Source organism: Gigantopelta aegis, chromosome 9 (genome assembly GCF_016097555.1).
Source record: "Gigantopelta aegis isolate Gae_Host chromosome 9, Gae_host_genome, whole genome shotgun sequence".
In the NCBI taxonomy this organism is placed as follows: domain Eukaryota; kingdom Metazoa; phylum Mollusca; class Gastropoda; order Neomphalida; family Peltospiridae; genus Gigantopelta; species Gigantopelta aegis.
In genome coordinates this window covers 33,172,914-33,189,532 of record NC_054707.1, presented here as the reverse complement: position 1 = coordinate 33,189,532, position 16,619 = coordinate 33,172,914, and the positions used below count along the sequence as shown (strand labels likewise).

Genomic DNA, 16,619 nt, shown 5'->3' with positions numbered 1-16,619 from the left:
TGTTTAAAACATACTGCATACCCCCCCTCCCCCCCCACCCCCCACAAATATCCATGTACATCAGTTTTCATACATGTAACCCACTTTCTGTCGATGTGAAGTCCCAAATCTATAACCACCAAGGTCAAACCTACAAGTCTCGCACACTGTACTTGGTAAAATATCAACAATAAACGCAACACTGAAAATGTCCAATTTTTAAATTAAAAATGGTGTTTATTACGATTCTAAAAAATATTCAAAATCACTGAGTACAGGTGTTCTAAAAATTGTTAAAATTACTATATAATACAAATTACATTTGTAATAGTTAAACATATATTAAATTTATTAATTTTTAATAGCGTTTGCACAAGTGATCAATCACATACTTATGATGGAAAGAATGTCAGAAGTTGATAGTGTTTCTGGCAGTCCATACTACTGGGATAGAAACGAATGCTAGCACCCTCACCCCAGATGAATAGAAATAACTGGAGATGAGTACAATTTAAATTATGCTGGTCCTCCGGGCCGGTAATTCTCAGCAGATGTGACCCAAATTTAAGATGCTGACTGTTAAGCTATTCACCATGATGCACTATGCTACAGAGGTGATGGACCTTCCTTAAGAGTTTTCTACAACCCATATACAATGTACGGTAGATTTCATCTTCTCAGGATGTCCCAGTATAAGGAGCACTAGGGACTAGCAACGGTTCTAGGCTACTAGTCTCCCAGACAAGAGGAGATATTTCAAAATTTCTACCCCTGCATGATTCATCTCACATCACAACTTTGTATTAAATACAGGCATTACTATGTTGGTAGTAAGTTAAATTTGGTCTGCAATTCCATGTGTTCCCTTATTTCTTTCAACTAATGTAATAACTAAGAGAAACATTAATTAATAATAATATTGCACTTCAGTTAGTTTTCACTCCACAAAACTTGTAGCCTTTAATGCACAAATAACAAATAGTTTGTCAGCTGTCAGCTCTATCCAATATATGCATGTCCAAAAACATTTGCCATTTACTCACATTTTGCTACAAAGAAAATGTTTGGGTTTTTTTAATCTGGAAAATATCAGTCTACATGTCCATCTGTATTTGTTAAAATACAGATAATTAAAGTTCATGTTAATATTTTAAATATTAAAATATTCTCATGATGAATTTTAGAAATATAAACCCTAGACTAGACATATACCCTGACAAAGGTTAACAGTTTTGTTTTGTAAACACCTGAAATTAAAGCCCTCAACCAATGGTAATTATTTAACTTCTTATAAAACATTTCTTTGATGTTTTCTCCTCCCCAAAAATCGTCTAAACTATGCTTTTATTAATGGTAATATAAATTTAGTAGTGTCTAAACACAAATTTGGTTATTGTGACATAATTATATAACCTATATATAAAGACCCTTACTTCTTCTTTGATAAAACTAGAACCGGGGAGCCATAGCCAGGAATTTGGTTTAAACTTGAACCTTTAAACTTTTTAGCAACTTCCTTCACAGCAGAAAGCACACCAGTCTTAACTTTACTATTCTTTCTTTTCTTGTTCTTTCTTACATTCTTAGTCTTTTTATCATTTACAGTTTCATTAGATTTCTCTAATTCTGGACTTTCTCTCTTTTCAGAAAGCATATTATTAGAATCGACAACAGAGACACGATTTAGATGTTCTGTCTTGGTCTTTTTTAAAGGAGTGACATCAGAATCACTAAGTGGCTGGGTATCACTGGTTTCCACTGTAACACTCTTGGTCTTCCTTTTTCGGGAAATCTTCTTTAAGGTCTCTGAATCTTCACATTGATCCTCAGTTATGCTGAAACGAACCTGTTTCTTGTTAGTCGACTGAATGTCTTCAGGTGGATCCACGACTTTGCTGCCACAATCCTTTTTCAAATCCTGGTTGTCAGATTTATCATGCAAACAGCTTTCATCATTATCGTCCATTTCTTCCTTTGTTACAGCATCACTGTTTTTTTTATCTTTACGTTTTTTCTTGTTCTTTTTCTTCAGCTTTGTTGTACAATCAGAAACTGTGGATGCAATATTTACATTATTTTCTAAAACTGTCTCACAAGTTAATGCATTTGTGTCACTAGAACATGATTTACTTTTCTTTTTCTTGTAGTTTAATAATCTTTCTTGAGACACTTCTTCATGTGGACATTTTGTTGATTCCTCGTTACCATCTTCTTTCTCCTTTTTCCTTTTCTTCTTTTTAGGTTTACTGTTTGTGATGACATCATCGGATATCTCAAAGTCGACTGGCTTCACTGCAGAACCGGTCTCACATGATACATTCTCATCAACCATGTCATTGCCTTTGTCGGACCTGCATTTTTTAGATTTCTTTTTTTTCTGTTTTGATCTTGTCGGAGTATTCACCTGGTCAATATTTTCAACATTTCCACAAGTATTGATAGAATCAGCAACTGGTTTTATGGTGCTGCTGGCTTCCTCGTCTTTCCTTGCCCGTATAGATTCATCAGGACGGTTTGCTTGTGGACTATTTCTTAACCTTGCGGCCATCTTTTCAGCAAAGTACTCCTGGATGCTGGAAGTACTGGTGATGGTGACAAGGCCAGTATTTTCAACTGTATCTGCCTTTTCAATGGTGTCTTCGTCCTCCTCCTACAAAATAATTTAAAGAATAATTATAGGTTAATAAGAATTGAAGGGAACTGAATTGATGGTTTAACAACACCCAACATGAAAAATACCTTGGCTACTGGGTGTCAAACAAAGGTAAATATATGAATAATATAAAGTAAATATATGATAAAAATAAAGATAAAAAGTTAGAAAATACATGTTAATAAACAGTAATTAATATATGGGATTCTTAAGACAAATGCACTGCAATTAACAAGGTAAGAATATTCACTTACCAATCACTAACATTTCCGATTTAAAATGATTACTTTCTAAGTTATGTGACTAATGAGTAAAAGGGAGACAAAACTGCATTAAAAATGATTTTTTAAATCCTTCAAAATACCTGTAACGGATGTTTAATAATACTTGATAGTTAACTTTAAACATGAGTAGTGTTAGAAACTGTTTGGAATTTCATTATCAAGCATTGGTTTCAATCAATTCATATCAACTAATAAACAATCAGAATAATGTTAGGAAGGAATCATTAGAACTATGCAATATTGTCGTGATTTAATCATTAGAACTATGCAATATTGTCGTGATTTAATCATTAGAACTATGCAATATTGTCGTGATTTAATCATTAGAACTATACAATATTGTCGTGATTTAATCATTAGAACTATGCAATATTGTCGTGATTTAATCATTAGAACTATGCAATATTGTCGTGATTTCCTTTGAAAACTACGTGTCAGAATTACCAAATGTCTGACATCCAATAGCCAATGACTAATTAATTAATGTGCTCTAGTGGTATTGTTAAACAAAACTAAATCAACTTGAATGTCCTGTTCACCAGGATAGGCTTTATAAATTTCGCTAATTTTTACCTTTAACACCTCTGAAAACAAACCCTATCTCCAGTATCAAATTAATCAAGTAAACTGTAGGAATAATTATTTTTTCAAGACAATCATTTATGGATTTCATAATCAGTTATGACACAGGTGGTGCATAAATGATTAACTTTGAATCATAATTCATCACTGCAAAATCCACTATAAATAATACTCTTTTACCATTTGTGACACCCAATAGCTGTATTTTTGTGCTGGGGTCTCATTAAACAAATATTCATTCATTCATTCATTCATTCATTCATTCCATTCATTCCATTCATTCCATTCATTCATTCTTCCATTCATTCTTCCATTCATTCATTCATTCATTAATTCTTCCATTCATTCATTCTTATGGAACAGTATAAAAAGGTAAATCCAAAACACTTTTTGTTTCCAATTTTTCAGTAATAAAAGTGCTAGTAGTGTAAACAAGCATTATTAGAGTTCTGCTAAAGCAATACATGTCCCCCACCGGTCCCCAACAATCTTTCGTATCTCCTAAGTTCAAGGGCCATAACTCTTGTCACAGAATGGGTAAATCACCATCAAAGTTAAACTTGATCTGTAACAGTACATGATAAATGTATGCACAAAATTTCAGCTTAATATCTCAACGCATTCTTTAAAAAAACACATCCGAAAAACTATATGTGAGACAGACGGACGGACGGACGGACGGACGGACGACAGACAGGACGGAGATGAAACCTATAAACCCCTCTGGTTGGACCGGTAGGGGACTAATAATATCAATGTAATATGAATTTACATATCTACTATTTATTAATAAAGCTTTCAAAATAATAATAAAATACAGTTCCGGTGCTATATGGTTGAAATCTATTCTAAGTGTGCAGCCAATGAAGTGACAATACATTACCTCTGGTGATAACTTGCACTCTTTCTTTAACTTGCACTCTTTCTTTAACTTGGACTCTTTTATTCCGAAGATGCAGTTTAAATCCTGTACTGATCGTGTTGACAGATCTTTGCCTTTAGTAAACTTTTGATAGCTGTAAAGACACGAATGAATGAAAAACAAATCAATGTTAATAACATACAACCATGAAAACAACTCATGGGTGGACCAGTTTCGGTGAACATAAGAATTCGGTTCTAAAGCATATCAATATTTATAAACAGACAGTTGTTATTCAAATACTTACCTTTTTATTAGTATTTCTACACTTAACATGAGCACTAAACTGGCCGCTAAGTAGCTAAGTTTACTGCACGTGTGTCAAAAAATGTAGCAAACATCAGCAGTAAATACTGTTAACTATGTAACCTGTTTCGGTGGGTAATACGTTTAGTGGTATAGCTTACAGCAAAAACTTTTCAACACAAAAATTTGTCAGTGTTTTATCAAAACATGTATATTGTTCAACAAAACATGCACTTACAATAATTTATAAAAAATGTTTTTAATATTTTAAAGCAAATTACATAATGAAGCCTTCGAGAACCAATGTTAAGAGACAACATTTTAGGAAGACGAATATAACAATTATAATGTCTTGCAATCATGTAATAAGTTGAGCAAATAAATGGCTATAACAGAAAAATTGTTTGGTTAAAAAATATAAGCTGCATTCTGAGATTTAATAAATATATAAACAGATATCCAGAAAGATATTTATGTTAAAACATATAAGGACCATATATTTTTGTCAAGTATCTGTAAAGAGAGTTTTATCAGCAGACGCTGTCACAATCATGTGACTTCAATAACCAGATACCAGTACAGCTGAGAACAGACAGAAATAGTTTTTAAAAGTAAGTTTCCTTTCAAATTACAGGCTTTAAAAATCATAGAAAAAAGGTATTAAGAAATGTGCCGTGTTTTTGAGTGGCTAACTTTTAATCTTGCTTTCTTTGTTCGTTTTAACTTTATTAACATTTCTTTGAATATGACCGACATTTGTTAAAAATATTCAAATGTACGTTCTGTATGACGCAACCACCGAAACAGGGCAAAGGACGATAATCACTGAATGGAATGAATGAATAAATGGATGTTTAACGATACCCCAGCACAAAAATAGAGATCACGGTCTATTTAAAAATCCCTTTGGCAAATGAATGCGGTTAGTAAATATTAATAACAAATAATGTCAAATGTGGTATTTTGTAATGTTTAGTATTTTATAAGTGTTTTATTGAGCTACATGATCATTGTATACTTTTATGTGGTATATTATTGGAAAGTGTAGCACGAGATAGCTTGGATCACAATTAAGAAAAGTTTTATGTAACAAAAGAGATGTAGCATGCACTGGTGTGTGGTGTATGCATATTAAGCTTGGGTATGAGTGGTTTTGTTGAGTAAAAGCAGGGTGTTTGGATGTATTGGTGGTCACTCTTGATATCACATTTGGTGGCACTATGCTTACTTAAAACTGATATTTTGGAAGTGAATTTAAGCTGGTATAAGAGCGTGAGTACAACCATTTATTGTATTTTAGGTTTGAAATATTAACATTGAATGTTAAATATAATGTAACATGTATGAAGTCATATGATGATTAGCAGTTGGTTGTAGGTTATGTATTTTGTACATAGTGTGCGATAGGAATTTTTCACTTAGAAGAAAGGAATGTATTATGGAAGGTATTCTAATTGAACCAGTCTACATGTAAGAGTGTATAAAGTGGTATGTGAAACATAGGAAGGACTTTCCTTTGGCACTGTCACTAATCCTAACTATTTGTGATAAGTATTTATAATGTTCTTTATAACTGACAGTGCCAAAGGAAAGTCCTACCGAAATATATTATGGTAAAGATGCATGTAGTACAAAGTGGTGATCATAGAAATCTTTTATTTTAGTTTTTTGTACTCCACACGAAATGGTGGATCTATGATGTAGTGATGTTTCTGGCGAGATGCATCACATGAACAGATGAACTTATCACATGACGTCACATCACAGGCTCTTAGTTATGTAAGAGTTACAGTCATCAGGTGGATTCTTGGTGGAGCTGGATGGTGGAATTCTTAGTGGAGAAGAACTACGGTGAACTTGGTAGTTCGATGGTGAAGTGCTTAAAGGGACACACCCTAGTTACGTTTATTTGTTAACCATTACGGCGTTGTTTTTCACTATTAAACCCCATTTTTCACAAATAAAATTGCACTTTACTTACATTTTATTATTTAGAATACACATTTCCATTTATCTGAAGTGCTTTTTGGTAATCCTGATGTTTGTAAAACCACGAAATGCATTTTTTGCATTTTTTCACAAGACGTGTTGTCGAAAAAAACATGTTAAGCAAGCGAGGTCCAATCTATTTTTAGAGGGGATATTTCCATTTCAATGTCACAGACGTTGGTATATCACGTGACCGTTATCATTTTGGTGCGGTTTGTTTTCTCGTGCACAGTTCGCGCAATCAATATTCGATTTGTTGTTGTTCATTTGTGAGATTTTTCTTCACAGTTCGTGAACATTTTCAGTAACAATAAAGTTCAGACAAGTAAGTGTCTCAATACAAAACGTTACAAACCCACAAACCCTTAAAACCAATAATTTTGCTAAGTCTTACATATCTGGAGAGGGGATACAACCAGGACAGAACAGTTGGAACATGTCCAGGAGAGGTGAAACAAACGCACCCCAAGTCTGTGAAATTTGTCGTGACGTAGGCATTGTAGGCATTGTTGTGCTTCGAGCGACATCTACCGGTGACATCAGAATACTAACTTTCAAAATTATTTCAAGCAATTGGGACATGGGGATTCCTATAGTATTTATAGATATAAAACCTGCTTTTTCACTCCATTTGATAAAAACGTTATCTAAGTGTGTTACAGGTTTGTAGATTAACCAAATTATAATTTATTTTCGCTGGATGGAACTAGGGTGTGCGGCTTTAACGGCCAGAGAAGTGTAACAAATACATTACACATGGTGTGTAAAACGAGAGAACTGTTGTTGCTCAGTGGACTGAGAACATTAGTTTTATTTTTTATAATGTAGTGATAGACTGGGAACATGGAGAATTTTTAATAAGCGGGTAGTGATAGTGGACATACGATAACAAAACTTAATTAATTCCTTTCTGAGCTGTGGAGGTGTGGTTATTCTTTGGATGGTGAAGATGTGGCGAATTATTTTATGGACTGGGGGTTCTCGTGAATGGATGAACATTTCATTCAATATTATCTGACGACATAATATTGTTTATTATGATTGTGATTATGTCATGTGTGTGTTCGGTTGTATGGAATGTATTGAATACTTGGTTGAAAGGTGGTTTGAAAGGGTGTGGTGTGTTTTGTGTTTATTGGACTGGTATGCATATTCAGCAATATACAGTGCACATTATTGCTCAATATCAACAAGTATAATCTTATATTTAATTTATAAAACGGTTAAATGTGACGGCTGTTATATATAACGGGCGCAGCCATTTTGTACCATCGCAGTAAATACACCCTCTGGTGAGCCAATGGTTACTTAACGTGTCACATCAAGAATCAGTGTTAGAACTGAAGAAATAAACGTACCTGATTTCTGCAGATGCATCGCAATGTTCTGTAATAATATCCATCCCAGTAAGCCAGCAATAAGTATATATTTTTCAGTACAAAATAAACCACAATTGTCACTATCCAAATAACTATCATATTTTGTCCATACATTAACCCACAGACTGAAATGATGTGTTTTCTTAGTTAATTGGTCTTTTCTTTCCGTGAACTGTATCTGTGGTTCCTGATTGGCAGGTGTATATTTGAATACTTGGTAACCATATGTCTAGACACAAAAAAAATACAGGCCGGTTTTATTAAGATCACAGGGTATTGTGGGCTAGTCTGTCATCCCTAAAATGGTAATGGACATCAGCCGTCCTACTGCAAATAATTCTGTAAAACCCTTGATTAAGTAGATTTTCCCATCTCAAATCACAAAACCAACCAATTATGTAGTCCCAAAGAAAAGAAAATTATCACTTGGGTATTGTGAGTGGTTGTTTTTGCTCCAACTAATAGGCCTAATAATATGCATTTTTTTCTTTAGATTTTTTAAAGAGAAAAATCCATTTCGTTCTATTGTATCAAATTGAAATATATTTAGTTCAATAGTTTATTATACTATCAAGTCATTTATGTTGTTTTACAAGTCAGGTTGATGAAAGCAAAGTGCCTTGTCATAAATAACTGTTTGTTTACACTGTGCATACAGGAGTTGGTAATTTCACCCCAAGCTAGAATTCCGGATGCCATGAAAACGAAACAAAATGGCTGCCCCCAGTTAGCAGGAATAATCACGTTTTTTTTTTTTATTAACTCTAAAATTACACGTTTTTCATTTCTTAAAATGTCAGTATGTGTTGATGGTCCGGGTATGCATCTTTCCAACACATAAGGCTCATATTTGAGTTTACTATCCCTTTAAATCTTGGGTAGTGTTGTTCTTCATAGTTACTAGTACCGGTACATGACAGTTATATATAGCACTGAACCAACGAGTTAAGTAAATAATATTTGCTTTATTTCTTTCTGGTTACACTTGTTAACCTTACTGTTTTTCCGTATGTGCGCAACTATTGATTAATTTTGGTCTCAAAGATTGAGAATCACTCAGACCTGCAATCAAAGGGTAATGTTCCCCCACCACTGAAGTAATTTAATTACGTACTGCACTCTCCTCCTCGACGATTTACTCTTTTCTTCTAACGATGTCACCTTGGTGGTTTCTTCCTTGTTAACCACATCACTGTTTAGGTTGGCTAAGAGACTGTTGAAGTCATCTTGATGAGCAATCCAGCTGTCAGAATAGCTTTTGGTGCAGCCCACACCTGTATGTCCAAACAAATATTAGTAAGCAAAGCAGATAACTCTGTCATGTATTTTTATTATAAAACTCCATTGTTATTTTGTTTACACTCACGATTACTGACCAACCAAAAGTACAAATATTCAAGATTAGTAAACAAATAAAGTCAAACCTGTCTTAGCGGCCACCTGTAATCAGTGGTCACCTGTCTTAAACAGTCACTTTTCTGTACTCCCTTGTGTGATCGCTTAAGACAGGTTTGACTGTATATGTTTACTGACAATATTCCTCATGTCCAGGGCTCACCCTGTCCATTGCCAAGTTAGCCAATTGCTAATTTTAATACAAAGTGGCTACAACATCTAGTATTTGGCTAATACAATTTTCTCCAGATTAGCCATTTTTTAATCAGATTCAAGGAAATACTCTAAATATGTGAAACTGGCTAAAACAAAATTATTTCCAGTGTGAGCCCTGCATCATGTATATAATATATAGAATAGTTCTCTTCTATTCTTCTATTGTCAACTTATTAATAAAGGTTCAAGCACGTTGTCCTGTCCTCACGTATCTGGGCTGTTTGTCCAGGACATTGGGTCAGTTGTTAGTTGTTAGTGAGAGAGAAGAGTGTGTAGTGGCCTTAAACCTACCCATTAAAACTCAATTAAATTCAATGATATATTTACCTAGAGCTTTACAGCTCATCGGTACAAAATAAACACATACCTTACGTATAACGACTGCACAATATAGTTTAGTGCTGGCGAATACAATATAAAAATACACATATAAATACACATACATATATATGCATATATACACACATATACATTTAAGTTAATCAATCTGATTAATCATACTACATTGTATACATACAGTGGCTCGTATTTTGTAAAATTCAAATATATATTTACTAAGTTGATTTAATTCTTTAATATTTTTAACACTTAATAACAAGATAACTTAATAGGCCGACGGACTTTTCCAGTAAAACATATTTATATATTTACAGGCCGACGGTTTTTTCCAGTAAAACATATTTATATATTTACAGGCCGACGGTCTTTTCCAGTAAAACATATTTATATATTTACTTCTTACACTGTCGCTCTGGCTGGGAGCCAGTACCGGGCTGCGAACCCAATACCTACTAGCCTTATGTCCGATGGCTTAACCACGACACCATCATGGCTGGTAATAGTCCTATGATTTCTTTTTGGACATTAAAATATGTTTATGGTTTTGAATGTTAAATTTAATATGGAGGGTGCTATACAGGTCCTTGCTAAAACACTGCAGACATGTAAAGGACATCTTCCAAACACATTTTACTGTTTAGACTTTCTAACCACATATATGGATGTAAATAGTCTTCTCATTTTGTCCCATAAATATACATACCCGTATTATCGTTCTTGAATTTAACTTTTACACTTTCCTGTCTCCCATCTTCATTGGCTCCAAGACCTTTTCCTTTGGACCAGCCCATGCGTTCCATCAACTTCTGACCGAATTTAGAATCATCTAAAAAAAAAAAAAAAAAAAAAAAAAAGATCAGTGTTCCTGCCAGAAATAAATTTTTGGGTATGGCGGTATGAAAATGAATATTTACAATGTGTCTGCTGAATGCAACCAGTCGACAGTGGGTATGGGGTCCTCCCCCCAAAACAAAATGGGTTAGGTTTAGGGTTAGGGTTAAGAAAATCATATAGTAATGATAAGAGTAATTAATTTTGTCAAAAAGGTCAACGTAAAATAATAAAATATGCAGATTTGGGTGTGGCACCATACCCATTTTATCCTCTGGCAGAAACCCTGAGCATGTCAAATAGAATTACATTTATCAGTAGAAAACAGGGGTTTAGAAATGGAAAATATCTTGCTAGTTTGCCAAAATGTACTAGTCCTTCAGAAGTTCTAATAGTTTACAGCATGTTTACAGCATGGCCCAATACATAGCTCTATAATACAAACTTCGCTTGAAATTATCATCCAGTGAAATCAGAACATGTCAAGTCTCTCTCTGTTTGTTTCAATTAATTTAAAATGTGTAAATTAAAGAGTAATACTTAACAGAATAAAGGGAAAGAACTACTCTGAAAATAAAGCTAGATGACAAAAGGTCAACCATCACTGGTGGTTATATTTTTTAACTTGTCCAATAGAATGTCTACTCGCGACTGGACTAGCACTTCTGTATCCATAGTAACACTAACAGATTCCAAACCTCACTTTAAGTGTTGGTTATGATAAAAAAAAGTTTTACTGAGAACTGGAATTCCAATTTCTAGCACAAAAATGCATTATAAAATTTGCTAGAGATATCAACAAGTTACATCATATACTATTGAAATCAGTTTGTAATAGAGGGAGTTTCACTGTACACAACTCATCAAGAGCTTCCAAATACCGATACAACACATGGTGATGTATTAGAAGACAGCTTCCAAATACCCATACAGCACATGGTGATGTATTGGAAGACGGCTTCCAAATACCCATACAGCACATGGTGATGTATTGGAAGACGGCTTCCAAATACCCATACAGCACATGGTGATGTATTGGAAGACGGCTTCCAAATACCCATACAGCACATGGTGATGTATTGGAAGACAGCTTCCAAATACCCATACAGCACATGGTGATGTATTGGAAGACGGCTTCCAAATACCCATACAGCACATGGTGATGTATTGGAAGACAGCTTCCAAATACCATACAACATATAGTGATGCATCAAAAGACAGCTTCCAAATACCATACAACATATGGTGAAAAATAAAAAGATACTTCCAAATACCCATACAACACATGGTGATGTATTAGAAGATGGCTTCCAAATACCATACAACATATAGTGATGTATTAGAAGACAGCTTCCAAATATCCATACAACACATGGTGATGTATTAGAAGATGGCTTCCAAATACCATACAACATATAGTGATGTATTAGAAGACAGCTTCCAAATATCCATACAACACATGGTGATGTATTAGAAGACAGCTTACAAGTACACATACAACATATTGTGATGTATTAGAAGACAGCTTTCAAATATCCATACAACACATGGTGATGTATTAGAAGACAGCTTACAAGTACACATACAACATATTGTGATGTATTAGAAGACAGCTTCCAAATATCCATACAACACATGGTGATGTATTAGAAGACAGCTTACAAGTACACATACAACATATTGTGATGTATTAGAAGACAGCTTCCAAATACCATACAACATATGGTGAAAAATAAAAAGATAGCTTCCAAGTACACATACAACACGTGGTGATGTATTAGAAGACAGCTTCCAAATATCCATACAACACATGGTGATGCATTAGAAGACAGCTTACAAGTACACATACAACACATGGTGATGTATTAGAAGACAGCTTCCAAGTACCCATACAACACGTGGTGATGTATTAGAAGACAGCTTCCAAGTACCCATACAACACGTGGTGATGTATTAGAAGACAGCTTCCAAGTACCCATACAACACGTGGTGATGTATTAGAAGACAGCTTCCAAGTACCCATACAACATGTGGTGATGTATTAGAAGACAGCTTCCAAATACCCATACAACACGTGGTGATGTATTTGAAGACAGCTTCCAAGTACACATACAACACATGGTGATGTATTTGAAGACAGCTTACAAGTACACATACATCACGTGGTGATGTATTAGAAGACAGCTTACAAGTACACATACAACACGTGGTGATGTATTAGAAGACAGCTTACAAGTACACATACAACACATGGTGATGTATTAGAAGACAGCTTCCAAATACCCATACAACATGTGGTGATGTATTAGAAGACAGCTTCCAAGTACCCATACAACACATGGTGATGTATTAGAAGACAGCTTCCAAATACTTATACAACATGTGGTGATGTATTAGAAGACAGCTTCCAAGTACCCATACAACACATGGTGATGTATTCGAAGACAGCTTCCAAATACCCATACAACATGTGGTGATGTATTAGAAGACAGCTTCCAAGTACCCATACAACACATGGTGATGTATTAAAAGACAGCTTACAAGTACCCATACAACACATGGAGATGTATTAGAAGAAAGCTTCCAAATACCCATACAACACATGGTGATGTATTAAAAGACAGTTTACAAGTACCCATACAACACGTGGTGATGCATCAAAAGATAGCTTCCAAATGCCCATACAACATATGACCAGCGAGGCATCAATAGACAGCTTACAAGTACCCATACAACATGTGGTGATGAATCAATAGACAGCTTACAAGTACCCATACAACACGTGGTGATGCATCAAAAGATAGCTTCCAAATGCCCATACAACATATGACCAGTGAGGCATCAATAGACAGCTTACAAGTACCCATACAACATGTGGTGATGAATCAATAGACAGCTTACAAGTACCCATACAACATGTGGTGATGAATCAACAGATAGCTTCCAAGTACCCATACAACACACATGGTGATGTATTAAAAGACAGCTTACAAGTACCCATACAACATGTGGTGATGCATCAAAAGATAGCTTCCAAATACCCATATAACATATGACCAGCGAAGCATCAATAGACAGCTTACAAGTACCCATACATGATGTGGTGATGAATCAAAAGATAGCTTCCAAGTACTCATACAACATGTGGTGATGAATCAATAGACAGCTTACAAGTACCCATACAACATGTGGTGATGAATCAAAAGATAGCTTCCAAACAGTCAATTTCTTGAAAGACCGTAACATCGAGCTACCCTAGAACATCACTTACTCGTGTCTCTTCAAGTCCGAAATGCCCAAACATAACTGATAGGCCACAAATACTCAATTCTCACATAGTAAAACATCATATATGTTCATTGGCAACAACAGTTTTACACAGGCAAACCTGAAGTGTGTGGAGGCTGATACCTGGCTACAAAATAAGCTTTGCATTACTGTGAGTGTGATAATGTTGAATATAATGTTTTTAAAGTGGTTGAAGCAATCGTTTGGTAACTAGTACAATATTATATTAATTTTTCAATGAGAATTAATAGTTGAGGTTTCAGTAAATATGGATACTGTCACCTTTTGTATGGGCATTTCAAATATGAGAAGTATTTATTAAATGATAACATGAAAATGATTGCATGCTTGTTTTCGAGGTGAGGTTTACAACCTGATTCTTTTGCCAGTATGTACTATTGCACACTGGTGATGGAGCTAAAAAACCATTAAGTAGCTCGCCTTAGTTCAACAACATACCTGAATGAGCCTCACGTTTGTGTAACAAACAATATTCTTAAATTCTTCAACAAATGCTGCAATAAATGCATAGTCAGCAATTTCATATTACTTTCTTCAGTTTCTTGTAGAATTTATTTTTCTCTAGAGGCAACAAATAAACACAAATCAAAATTGTATTCGTAAGTTTTATTTCCTAGTAACAATCCGAATGTAGCGTAAGCCGAAGTATGCCCGTATTTGTGGTGGAGCCGAACATGGAATGTGTCAACATTAGCAATGATGTAACACACGTTCCATGCAGCAGGTGACAAGGCTAGGGTATGTCTGGTGAATCTAGGGGATAGGTCAGTACACTACAGGCAAAGCAGGTTGTGGGCCATGCTATGGAAGCAGCACCTGAAAAAATAAATAAAAAATTGCCACCATCTGCTATGGTACAATGGCTGAGACAAAGGAAAAAGGAGTTGTACCAGGATTTATGAAGGAAATGTACGACAACTCCTGTAAGGAGTTCAAACTCTGAGCAGGCAGACAATTTGGCCATTTTACTGGTTGAGTACCAGGATGTGTTTGCACAGAATGACTTTTGACTTTGACTCCTTTAACACAACGAGATAGATACCGGTAGTGCCCGGCCTATCAAGGAAAGAATGAGGCGGACACCCCAGTGTTTTGTAAATGAGGAAGAAGCTCATTTGCAGATGTTAGATGCAGGAATAATTCAGCCATCTGCGTCTGAGCAGGCTTTTGCTCCCGTATTGATCTGGAAACAGGATGAAGGGGTGCAGTGGTGCATTGATTATAAAAAGTTAAATGAGGTCACTGTCAAAAATGTGTACCCGTTGCCACTGATTGACGAATGCTTAGATACCCTGTCTGGAAATATCTGGTTTTCCAAACTGGATGCTAACTCAGCATATTATCAGATCAGTGTTAAAGCAGTCATCCAACCAGGGGGTTGAAACGCTAGCATTCACTGCAAAATGAGAGATGCAATACATTGGTCCTTTTGAGTACTATGTCAATTCTACCATCCCGTCGAGTTTGTCAAGATCGACAAAAATGCACAAGAATAAATGCAACTTTAACTCGTAAGGTGTTCCATCATTGACAACAAGGAACAGAAACTGCTTGTTCAATGCACTGTCAATTGCAATTTATGGCAGTGAATATTTGGCTAAGTGCATATTCATCTACATGTATTTGGACTGTCATGGTACTTCCTGTTGTCATTGGATTACAGATTCAAACTCTGTATCCTTAGGGGAATGGACCTTTAGACAAAGCAACTGAAGCACTGACCAAACTTTTCATGAATGGTGCAACTCAAAGAAACGAGGAACCAATAACTATCTTGTAGAATAATTTGGGTGATAATTACTTATTAAACGTTTAAAAGGTAGTGCCAAGCCAAGGCTTTGTTATTCTTTCATTTACTTCAGTTTCATTATTTTGTGATGGTTACATAACACTAAATGGTCATAATCAAACATGTTGTCACATGATGCCACATAAATTTTACACCTTCGCAAAATTCATTAACGGATTAACTACAGCAATCTTTGATTCAGAAGTCAGCGATTCTTTCAAATTAGTACTTTGTTTTGACGGCAAAGAAGTCTTGTTTAAAGCCATTTTATATGTTACATGTGCTCAGTATGCTGTCAACACATCACAATATAATTGCGTGTACATATTCATGGTTAAGTGGTTGGCGTAAGTACTACTATTCGAGTTTTTAAATACGGTAAATATGATGCATACCTGTATTTCTATTATTCAAGAAAATCAGAAAGTTGAAGACGTTTTCACACTTGAAGTTTGTCGTGGCTGCAAAGCAGGTAATATTTCTTATTATTTATTATATTTGCTTTTATATTTATATGATGAAACTTTTCTACATTACATCTTGGTTGCTAATTAAATGTAAACAGACCCACTCTAATTATATATATAGACAATGTTACCAAGTATCCATTTTTCATTATTTTATTTGTTAGAATTGTTTTATCACCTTTGTTCAATTAAATATTCATATGCATCACTTCATATTCGTTATATGTATCGTATTCACC

The 16,619-nt window shown here is 34.9% G+C and overlaps 1 protein-coding gene across 5 annotated transcripts in view; it reads right to left on the bottom strand.

Annotated features, from left to right (window-relative positions):
- Positions 1-218: 218 nt before the first annotated feature.
- The window catches only part of LOC121380604 (PIN2/TERF1-interacting telomerase inhibitor 1-like), a 35,758-nt gene continuing 19,357 nt past the window's right edge, over positions 219-16,619 (bottom strand). For all 5 annotated transcript variants that reach the window (XM_041509499.1, XM_041509495.1, XM_041509497.1 and 2 more), the window contains 4 exons: positions 10,688-10,810; positions 9,149-9,308; positions 4,382-4,514; positions 219-2,629 (listed from right to left, as the gene is read on the bottom strand). In XM_041509499.1, the coding sequence (XP_041365433.1) occupies positions 1,409-2,629; positions 4,382-4,514; positions 9,149-9,308; positions 10,688-10,784 (1,611 nt within the window). In that variant the 5' untranslated portion in view covers positions 10,785-10,810 and the 3' untranslated portion in view covers positions 219-1,408. The remainder of the gene's footprint in view (positions 2,630-4,381; positions 4,515-9,148; positions 9,309-10,687; positions 10,811-16,619) is intronic.